Source organism: Amphiura filiformis, chromosome 10 (assembly GCF_039555335.1).
Source record: "Amphiura filiformis chromosome 10, Afil_fr2py, whole genome shotgun sequence".
In the NCBI taxonomy this organism is placed as follows: Eukaryota; Metazoa; Echinodermata; class Ophiuroidea; order Amphilepidida; family Amphiuridae; genus Amphiura; species Amphiura filiformis.
The window spans coordinates 19501770-19513503 of record NC_092637.1 but is presented as its reverse complement, the minus strand read 5'-3'; the positions used below and the strand labels follow the sequence as shown (position 1 = coordinate 19513503).

General features: G+C 39.8%; 1 protein-coding gene across 1 annotated transcript; it reads right to left on the bottom strand.

Annotated features, from left to right (window-relative positions):
* Nucleotides 1–582: 582 nt before the first annotated feature.
* Nucleotides 583–9834, bottom strand: LOC140162618 (methyltransferase-like protein 27). The gene is made up of 6 exons (XM_072185885.1): nucleotides 9783–9834; nucleotides 7276–7438; nucleotides 6191–6319; nucleotides 3604–3742; nucleotides 2476–2568; nucleotides 583–1552 (listed from the first exon to the last, which is right to left on the bottom strand). Exons 2-6 carry the CDS (start codon nucleotides 7429–7431, stop codon nucleotides 1359–1361), a joined length of 711 nt encoding a protein of 236 aa, XP_072041986.1. The 5' UTR covers nucleotides 7432–7438; nucleotides 9783–9834; the 3' UTR covers nucleotides 583–1358.
* Nucleotides 9835–11734: the final 1900 nt, after the last annotated feature.

Genomic DNA, 11734 nt, shown 5'->3' with positions numbered 1-11734 from the left:
GAATTTGAATGTTTTGAAAGATTTCGAAACAAAATAGGCTTTAAAGCCTGAAATATTTAGATGGTTTATTTAAATAAAGACAATTTTATATGCATGTCTGAAGTAATACTACTAAGTTTCGAGAGATATGAGTAGTATTAGATCTCTTCAACATGACCATATAAAGCTATACTACTATTCTAATTCAGAAGATAAAAGTAGTATATTTTGGGAAACACGTATAGTTTCCTTAGACACGTTGAAGAAAGTAGTGTTTTGATATGTATAATATGTGTATTTCATTTTATAAGTTTCACAAGGTGAGATATATTTCGGATATTTTCTTTCATATTTATATCCCTTTGTGGTTTTGATTTTGGACTGGATTCAGGTTCTGACCAAGAGCCCGTTATTCTTTTATTTGCAAGGGTAGCATAATTTGGGGTGGACAGGAAATGGTCAAGGGTGGTGGTCAAGGTTTGTGATGTAGTTTTAGGTATGGGAAGCAGTCAGGGTCAAAATGGGAAACAAAGACACATGGGATATGGAAGGCAACACAAGACAAAAACATGAAATGTAACTTAAATTAACATGATGAACAAAACATAAATTGCAAGCATTCATCAAAGCTATATGAAAATCTTGGTGGAAGAAATCCTTTCAAATACAGTTCAACAACAAAGCAACAATGACATAAAATGAGATTGAATGGTAAACAATATCAATCACGCTCAGGAATGTTTTGAGAATTCAATTTGTCTAGATACTATTCAACAATAACAAAAGTCTCACCCAAAAACAAATGTTTCGCGACCACGGTCTGCGTTTTTCTACCAGATCCATCTCTATAACACAGCCTTAGTTACTCTGATGCTGAAACATACAAAAAGAGCATGATATCCGTTTTCCTACGATATCAATGCCATACATCTAGGCCTATACAAATACCAGGATGCCTGTTTTCTACCACATCCATGGCAAATACAATAAACATAAAACACATGGTATCCATTTTTATGATGCCAAATACCTTAAAACAGCAGAAATATATATACTTTGTGTGTACATTGTACCATAGCACATCAAACACAAAATGTATACAAAAATAAACTTAAAAATACAAATAAAAGCGGGTGAGCCAAAAATGTTCCTATTTGTTTTCGAAACGTTTAGCACTTTTTTTTAGACTAAACCTTAGTTAATAATTTAAATTATCGTAATGCATATATTTCTAATGTTCAAAAACTTCCCAAGTTCACTGTCATGAGCAATACTGTACTTTTGTGGCACGGTCCAAACTATGAAACGTGACTTTTAAAACGGTGAATTTCGGCGGGATTATTTCTTGCCAAATATCTCCAACAAAAAGATCGCCTTCCCTAAGCTAAAACAATTCTAAATATAGTACAGTTTTCACTATAGCGATAAGGCGCCTCTAACTCGTCCCATTTCAGCCAATCACCATTCTCCACGTACTTCTGAAAGACGGTCACGTGATTTCCGTTTTGAAATTGAGGGTCAGCGTGCTCACCTTCCAAGTATTTTTTAGCAACGTTGAAAACAATTACACCACCTGAAAGCAAGAATTGAAATTCGGTTACAGTTTTTGTGGGGCAGGGGTGTAACACTTCGATTCGAAGAGCCAGGGGTGGCAATCATCATATCCGTGCCCAGCCTCAGGAGCAGCCCAGTGTTCAGCAAAAGGCTAATCCGGCTTTGATACCAGCAAAAAAAATCTCCGCTAACCCCCTGAGAAAATGCCCTAGCGACGGCCCTGAGCTAGGCCTATAGGAGCTTAAGGTACCTAGTTGCTGAAATACACTCCAAAACTAGTGTTGCAGACTGTTAGGCCTACTGAATAGACGAATCCAACGAGCCAAATCATGGTCAGAATTCAGTCGGCCATTACTGGGTCCCGTCTGCACCAAATTGGTGTTGTTACTGCCCAATTGGGTGGATTAAATCCGCTTACAATTCGATGTTGAATTGCATTGTGTTGTGAACTTTCATCATTCTTTTGTCTACATGTAACACGGGTGATACTGAAATGCCGTTTAATATCCAAGGCCACATCAGTTCACATTTTAGGTGGGATAGACCTAAGGGGGACCCAGCTATGGCTGTCATTGAGGTGTAGAAATTGGGTTCGTCTATATCGAGTATATCGTCTAGTCACTTCACTTTTACGATGATTCTGAAGGGGAAGTTTTATTTTATAAGCCTTACATTATAAACACTACAGTGCAGAAAGGGGACAACCTTGACGAACACCCTTCTCTAAAGGGAAAACATAAGCTAACATATAAGGGGTGTGGGTGTCATAGGCCTATAATTGGTGTGACGAGGAACTTGCCTGATTCACTATTGGGGGGAAGGGGGGTCAACGTAGTTTTAAAGGCACAAGGTTATAGCATGGTTAATGTTACAGTTAGGCCGTGTTGGGGTCCCGGGTCGTGGTATGTCGAATAAACAGAGGAAATCGATAATAGTTCTTACCCTTCTTAATAATCCTCATCAACTCGGGTAAACATTCTAGTGTAACGTGCCCCTTCAACACGGATCCCATAATGCAAATCGCATCGTAAGTCTCTGTAATGATTAATAAATAAATATTGGTTACGCGTACGTAACAACTCAAGTTCGCATAATGAAAGTTGGGGCTGTGCAATAAGCCACTAAAATTGGCGAACGTCCCGCCAAAAATCGTCCCCACCCTCTCGGCTTGACAAAAAACGCCCCGGGAAAAACGCTTGCCCGCCCAAAAATCTTTGCCCCATCCTCTTTGCACATGCCAAATTTTTGGGATCTCAATTCGCAAGCGTTTCTGTACTGTTTTACTAAGCCGTTTAGAGTTTTTATATAAAAGCCGCCCCATGATTGTGTGCCAAACATCGTTTGCCCCGCCCCCTCTCAGCTGGCCAAAAATTGCTTACCCCTCCCCCCGTTCGGCTCGCCAGAAATTTCTTGCCCCATCCCCCCACCCCAACTTTACCCTCCTCCAGGGCTCATAATCATTGCACAGCCCCTTATTTCCTGAGTCTACGGAAAACTGCCTTAGTGGTGTTAGAGACTGGAATCAGTTAACCTTTCTCGTTACCCAAAAGGCTACTGGAGCAAATATTGTACCGTCCAAAAAGGATTGTCAAGATGCAAGTTTTACGAAATGGCATTTCCTGAAAGACGTAAAAGTTTGTCGAAATTGGCCTACTTGGGCCAGCTTGGTGTAGACCGGGGATGGGGGTAGTGCAAGCCATTAACCCTCTCCTATTATGGGTCGTTGTCGAGTTACGGGAAGATCATTTAAAACAAACAAACAAAATAATTTACTAGGCCCTATTTCGTAATTGACCACGTCGTCGCCGTTGGCGGCATTTGGTTCTGCTAAGTCCAATTTAGCGGAGCAGAAAACTGAAAGCGAGGCCAAAGATTTAATTACATACTCCCAAGTATGCAAAGTTAATTTGCTAAGTAACTATAAGGACTATCTAGCTGAGACTTCGTCATTATGTAGAAGTAAAATAGAAGTATAGGCCTACGTGTAGCATTTTGCTAAATCTAGGGTTAATTTCTTGAAAACATAAAATGAATTCTACAATACTGCTAGTTTGATTTAAGTGCACCCACCATCTTCAACATCGGTTCTTTCATCCGGTGTGACGGTATCAATAATATAGTTGTTGTATATGTTCTCAGACTTTGCCTGATCTACCATCTTCTCCGCTGGTTCCAAGGCATCAACGTTGGAATAACCAAACCTGCGAAGCTGCAAGAATGCTTGGAATTAGAAGAAGGCCGAAATAAAAGACTATAGTTTGCATATGACGTCCTGTCAATCAACCAAACCAAAAATGCTGTACCGCAGGTCAGCAACTAATCACGTCGCGCCTTTGCCCTGATGTCAGACACAAATTAGTCCTATTAATTCGGTCTTCAATTATAGTATTAAGGTTATTAATTATTTTAAACTGTTGCGATTTGGTAGTTCACAGCATCTTGCGAATGGTAGTGAGCTTTGGCAAAAACTGCATTGCTCATTTCATAGCGAGCGTGTAGAAGAATTCAAATATCACAGATATACTTTTGTAGGGCCTGTGGTTCTTGAGTTATGTTGTAAAGAGGATTGAAACAACAACACTTTTGTAAAACGTACATAACTCATTAACAACAATAAATTAAGCAAGTTTGCAAAGTATATGATTTGTAGAATGGACTTTTGCAAAACATTAAGGTATTATTTTTCAATAATATTAATCTAGATAATGAAAATCGATATTTTGGTTGCTTCGACCAACAATACCTCGTCTACCTTTAAAGGAGGATTTCGTGATCCTAGCATCCTCTTTTTATGACATTTTCCAGCAGATATCCACAAAAAAAGCTTATTCTCAAAATTTCAGTTGATTCCGATTTTGCGTTTGCGAGTTATGCATGATTATGTGTATGACACTGCTCCATAGACAATATGTTGCACCAGAACGAAATTCAAATTTCGCGATATCTTTGCTAAACGAATTAATCTGCAAGAAATATTTGGTACATAAACATTATGTAGCCAGAGGTATGCAGTGGTGTAAAAATCTCAACTTTTTTTGGGAAAAGTGGGGGGATGAGGCTGTGGATCACGAAATGCCCCTTTAAGTAGATAACCCATGGTGAGTAATACCGGTACTCATTGGCTTTGGAAGCTTTTCAACGGGGTGGGGGGGGGGGGGGTGGTTGTCCAAACAAAAAATTAGGTTACCCATCCTGGTGTTGACCGAGGGGGGGGTTCCCGGTTCCCCCCTTGGTGTCATGAATTGAGGGGGGGGGGGAGTATTTCGCAAAAAGGGTGGGGAATTACAAATTGGGGGACCGGGAATGAATAATAAAAGGAGGAATATATGGCGCACAGTGTCATCGCCCCGATATCTTCATGGCAGAAAATGCCACAGCCACGCATGGCCATTGTGTTCCGACGTGTTTAATAGTTTTTAAACGCATAATGGGCTGAAGGACATCCGACTAAGGCTAATGACATTAGCCTGTGACTGACCTCTGTACGGTCGGCGAGCATACATACGCCATGGTCATCTGCTTTTAGACTGCCTCTACGATAGTCTCCTACACAGCCAGTTTGTGTCAGTCGGTCTGACACTCGTCGATCCTGTATGTTCGTGATAGCCACATACAGTCTGGCTCGAGACTACCTCCACGAGGGTCTACGCTGCGCTATTCAAGTTAAAATCTGAATTTTGGTCACTTTTTCAGCTCAAGACGCACGCTAGTTTCTCAAGACGCTATGTTCAAGTGCAAGGAACCAGATCTGGTTTCTTTATACGAAATCATTTACGGGAGATATTCATCATTTTCGTCTGAATATTAACCGTGCATAGGTAGCACATTTACGTGTATCGATCCCGTGTATTCATTTCAGTGTCTCTGGTTGTATAAATTAATGTACTATTAACCGGGCGATGTCGGTGTGTGGCGAAGATCAGACACCGTACGAATAATGTCAAAAACACCCATTTTCCCGGTATATATCTGGGCACATTTCTTTACTTCATCTGGGATTATTGGGGAGGGGGCTGAGCCCCTAGACCATCCGCCACTAATTGACCACAGCCACCACCACAACTCATCGTTGTCCTCATCCGGGGGAGGGGGGCATGGCACATCATTCATTTTTTGGTGGGTATTGTAGATATTGCCCGGAATTTTGATGGTGATGGCGGACGGCCGGACCGGCGGGGGGTCTGTTGGAGCTGCGAGTTCACATGTAAAATGGGGTCTACGAACAGTCAATACAAAATTCAAGAGTCTTTTTTGGCTTCCTGGTTGACTATCGCGTAAAAAAAACAGAAATGTGAGGAATAAGCAATTTAGGTGTCTTTTAGAGCCGAAATTATTAAAAATCAAGGGTCTTTCAATGCCCTGGTTAGGTCAAACATCAGCTGGTCTTTGGGTGCTGCGCGCGGTCCAAAAACAGGGGAGCATGTACCCATAAATGATGGTCATTTATGTTGAGTGCCCCGGGTCCTCATCCATCTCGCCTCCAGTGGCGGCGCTACGGGGAGGGGGATATTTTTCTTGAATCCCCCCCCCCCACACACACACACACCCCGACACACCCCCCACTTTTGAGGCAAATCACCCAAAATTATGTAAATTTCCACTTTTTGCGGCAATTTGCGCAAAATTTGTCGATTTTGGTGCCCGCGCCACTGCTCACCTCTTTACCAGCAAATCCTGTGCCAGCCGCAACATCAAGAATCCTCGCCTCTTTATTGGGTACAAGTTCAGATAATGCCGCAATCAAGGCATGGCATCCCAGCTTTTGGTAGTTTACTAGAGCGCCCATCTAGAGAAGAATGAAAATGAATACAGACCTAAATCGTAAGGGATCGGATAGCAAAGGTATAATTACTGAAGGGTGCAAAATTGCTAGACTTGAGTCCAGTCCTCGTTTACGGAGTTTAGGGTTGACAATGGTTGGGGTAGGGCGGTCTTGTAATAAGACTATAGCAGGGCTGGATTTACCATTGGGCCAGATGGGCCCGGGCCCAGGGCCCCCAAAGTTTGGGGCCCTCAATGTAGCCATGTGCATGTTTCTTTTTAGCCCTAAAACGGCCATGTTTTGGACCAAAATATGCTTAAAATCACACAATTTTGCATGCTTCGTGCGCACTGCCCTTTATATAGCAAAATTCACCTTCATTTTGGGCTCAAATTGTCTGAAATGGAATTTTTTCGCGCGCAAATAAAATTAGTAAAATCGATCTTATAGTAGACACCCTATTTTAAAACCAAAACTTGGCCACTCGAGTCTCGAGTGCCGCACACGCCTTTCTGATGCATTGATGGTGAGTTTGGGGGCCTCCGAATTCTGGCCTGCCCACTGTGGCCCAGGGCCCCCAAAAAGGTAAATCAGGCCCTGATTAGACTAGCAGAGTTGCAATTCGACAATTATAGCCCTACAATGACAAAGTGAAGGCAAGAATGTGTTCAATGCCTGAACACAGTTTTTGGAGTCAAGTTTAAACTTTTTAACAAATGTTTACAGAAGTGTTCAAAATTTTAACCCACAATAATGTCACCTGGTAATCCGTGTTGGAGTTACACATGTGTTCTAACAGTGTATGAAAAGAAAAGAAAGAAACAAAAATGAAGAAAAAGAGCAAGGACAATAGCCACTCCCAACAAATCAATCGTGGAATTTTGCCCTTGAGTCGAGAAATTGGACATTCTTATTCCATGTCCCGATATACAAATGCTGTGACTTCTATCAGGGAATAAATAAATTGGGAAGTGACTTACCTCGTTGTAGTCCTCAACATTTTCATTATAAAACTGAACCAGCTGTTCTGATGTACCATGGAAGCCAACCTTGGCTAATCCAGCTCTCACTCTGTTGTCTAATTCGGTGCGACGGTCATCGATATCAACATCACTGGTTGCACCATCAGCTGCCATGGTATATCTGAAGATATAAAAAAAAATCATCTAATTGTATTCCTTAGGATTCAGAAAAAGTATAGTTTGACCTATCTCCGATGTATAGTTCTTGAGTTATAGGCATAAAGGTCAAATGTCAATTTTTGGTCTCCATCACTAGGGGCACAGGGGTAAGAAAATCAAAGTGGTCTCAAATTGTTCAATTTTATATCAAACTTGGTTTGGTGATTGGATATGGTAGCCTGATGTGCTGTATAGTTTTGTGTCATTTCCATATATTCTGACAATTAATGATCTATATAATTTGCACATTTTGCATACATTTTCATTAATCCACTCTACAGATTAACCAATCAACTTCATTATTATGTTTTCAGGGTTATTAGGAGTTAAAAAAACTAATAATGATACTATTGGATGGCTTATGTCGCATGATACCATAACATATCGGATTCGTCATACAAATATCGAACTCGCCGTTGACTCGTCCGATATTTTTATGACTCTTCCGATATGTTATGTATGGTATCATGCTCAGCCATCCAATACTAAGTTATATCAAACTTGGTATGGGGATTGGATATGGATGTGCTGTATAGTTTTGTTTCATGATATTTGCATATTTATGAATATTAATGAGCTGATTTGCATATTGCATATTTTATTTGTAATTATAAACCTTGTTTACAAACCTAGGCCTATGTGTTGGGGCCACCTTAATTACGAACCGCGTAATTCTACTTTGATATATTTCATTAAGGGTTCAGGGCCAAACTCCCCCTTTAAAGGGATTTTTATCTTGTGTTGCTCTCCATACTCATGTGTATCTCCGGCCACTGTCCATAACCTGCTGATCATAATTATGATAAACCTAACCAAAGACAGGCCTACTCAATATTTGACCTAACATTACCAGCAACGATGACGCTTATTAATCGTGTACGTGACCCGCAAATTTACATATTAAATTATATATGCTGCTCTACGAGCAGGATATTGCTGACCTCCATTATTTTTTTCGTACATCATATTAATTTGTAATGCATACGTGTAAAATCAGTTGATTTTTCAGAAAATATTATTTTCGCGGTGAATTTTGCTTTATTTGAGTGTTTGATTATGAAAAACGGAAAAAAAAATCAAAATTTACAAATTATGATGTACGAAAAAATAATCGCACCCGGGCCTCCATGGATGAATCAGTAGGCCTATATCATTGATGTAATGGTGCAATAATTATGTGTACCCGGAGGGCAAAGATTTTTTGGCAGACCAAAAGGGGGGAGCGATATTTGACAAAATAGAGCTATAGGCCTACTAAGGGGTGGTGCAATAATTATGTGTACCCCCAGGGGGGTGAATTCTCAAAATGGTCTGCCAAAATCGCTTGCCCCCCCCTTTGGCCGTGCCAAAAAACCTTTGCCCCCCCCCTTTCGACGTGCCAAAAAACCTTTGCCCCCCCTTTTGACGTGCCAAAAAATCTTTGCCCCCCCCTTACACATGCAAGATTTTGGGGAACCCGAATTTAAAACCTTAAATTGTCTTAACATATAATGCGAGCGCAGCGAGCAGGAAATTTTGCATATTTGAACGTGTTCGTAACGTTTTCCTACGCCTTTTAGGGCGTAATATAGAAACGGTGCCCAAAATATCTGTGCCAAAAATTGCTTGCACCCCCTTTCCACCTGCCAAAAATCGCTTGACCCCCCCTTTCGACCCCAAAAAATGCCCCCCCCCCCCCCTTTTGGCCTGCCAAAAAATCTTTGCCCCCCCTATAATTCACTACCCGGGGGTACACATAATTATTGCACCACCCCTAAAGGTGTAGAACATTAGGAACACGTTAAAAATTATGCAAAATTTCCTGCTCGCTGCGCTCGCATTCAGATAAGACAATTTCATGATTTAAGGTTTTAAATTTGGGTTCCCCAAAATCTTTAGTGTGTAGGCCTAAAGGGGGGGGGGGCAAAGATTGTTTGGCAGACCACTTTGAGAATTCACCACCCCGGGACACATTAAATTGCACAGCCCATAATATGACGTGTGTTATGGCTAGCTGTTTCAATAATAGCTATAAGGCCTATTTTGATAGATTTTGATATCTTCAACATCAACATCAAACTAAAACTGATATTACTGTGTTGGTCAATTTTAGCTAATTTTATACCCACTTGCCACGTCAGGAGCCACCGGCCGGGCCGCGGTCACCTGGTCGTCAACAACAACCACTTTCTATTTCCTATATATGATATACTGCTATAAATACTAGTATAATACATGTATTCTCATTACCCATTGCTATTCCCTAAACTTTTAGTTCAAGATCAACTATAGGCCTATGTATAACAATATAAAGGAAAAATACCTACCTTTTTAAATAACGAGCAAGGCCAAAAAAATCGATGTTTCAGAGAAGCTCAATAGATCTCAATGTAAAATCTCAAATGATGAAAATGACCAAATGACCTCATACCAGCCCACATACCAGTACTGTACGTGTATAATTTAGGGAACAAACCAAAAGATCGATGACGTCCTATAAACGAAGCTATTTTCGTTTAGGGGGGAGGGGGTAAAAAGACTCGATTACGTTTGTACAAAAACATCGGTCTGACTGAGAATGTGTCATTATTATAATTCTGTCAAAATTTTCAACATTTCATTATTACGTTTCTGGCAGGGAGGGAGGGGGTCGGTTGAGAAACGAAACTAGTTACGTTTATAGGACGTCATCGATCTTTTGGTTTGTTCCCTTATTTGTAACGACAATAAAGCCATCGGTCATCGGTCATGCGTAGCTTATTCAGCTTTGAACTTGAAATAATGGCTCACGGCTCACGGGTACACTCGCTGAATTTCTTATATTGATTATTAAAGTTCAAGTTCAAGTTCAAGTTCAAGTTTATTTGTTTTCATCTCAATTCACAATAAAATTATACAAATGGAAATTAAAGATAAGGAAAACATAATGAGATAACTTATAGAAACACAATAAGAACATGAAAAGTGAAGAGATGTGGATGCCGCAAAGACGCAGAGCGTGAAACTTGTGGCACCCAATCTGAACAAGATGGAAATTTAACTTCCGCTAGCGCTACAATATTAATATAGGTTTTCCCGTCCAATTTCAAACTTTGGTCGTTCAGTTTAGTATAAGTGTCATTCCTTTTCGCGCGAAATTGAATGAACGCTTACATTCTCGATTTCAATTTAGCAAATGTGCAATCTATTTCGTTTAATACGCATTCAAAATTCTAAATAGTGCACCCAATTTCGCACATTGTGCAGCAAATTTCGCAAATTGTGCAGCCAAATTCACGTGGCCTTGAATTCAGAGCCTATTTGGAAATACAAATTCATATATGCGGAAACAAAATGGAAAAATGTTCAATCGAATTCGCAAAGTGCAGAATCAAATCCAGAAGTTCTTAAATTTTTTACAATGGTTCAAATATAAAAATGCTATTTATATTACACATTAGATACATGTATCGTCAACATTGTTCAAACAGGCACGTTGCTATATTAAATGTGAAGGGAAAACATTTTAAGTCATGTTTAAAATTGCCGTATGCATAGGCCTATAGTAAAAAAGAAAATAAATTATAACTAATTATAATATTTTTCCCGGTTTAGTTCAGAAACCATAAAGTGATGTATATGTCCCATAGTTCAATCAAGCTCAGTCTGGTTAATCATATAAATTATAAAAATATAATGAAACTCTTCCTTTAAGTTAATGCTACTTCTTCTTATGATAGGTCTTTTTTAAATCTTCGTAGTTTTAATTGTATAGTATAAGAATAAAAACTGAATGAACACAGTCAAAACAACATCCAGAAATTAAATAGCTTAGCATATTTTGCAGTCGACTTATAAACATATCCTTTACATCACAACCTGTTTAATTAGACCTATTTCGTGTCCATTTCATTGTGTGAAAATCTGAACTATATATAGGCCTATAGTATAACATTTTATAAATTTTTATTCGGGGGTGGGGAACCGACCATGATTGGGGGCACCGGGTCTGATTGGGGGCACAAGCCGTTTTTCGGCCATTTTTCTGTGGGATTTTCGATTTTCAGATCGATTGGGGGAACGTGCCCCCGTGCCCCTATGACGCTACGCCACTGGATTAACTGACATGTTAAAGTGTTAATATTGCTAACACCCGAACGTGTTAAATGACGTTTTAAATATATTTTAATGCGTTCGTGTGTTTTAAACAATATTAACATGTTACATTCGTATTCGTATATTTGCAAGCATTAATGTGTTTATAAATGAACACTGTACCTAAAGTGAACTTCTCATTACA

What these genes read in the sequence shown, in the direction of transcription:
- LOC140162618 (XM_072185885.1), bottom strand. Translation starts at nt 7,431, where the DNA reads ATGGCAGCTGATGGTGCAACCAGTGATGTTGATATCGATGACCGTCGC. An exon ending in ATGTTGAGGACTACAACGAG is followed by an intron (nt 6,320 to 7,275) that starts GTAAGTCACTTC and finishes ATTCTTCTCTAG; the next exon opens with ATGGGCGCTCTAGTAAACTA. An exon ending in GATGAGGATTATTAAGAAGG is followed by an intron (nt 1,553 to 2,475) that starts GTAAGAACTATT and finishes TCTTGCTTTCAG; the next exon opens with GTGGTGTAATTGTTTTCAAC.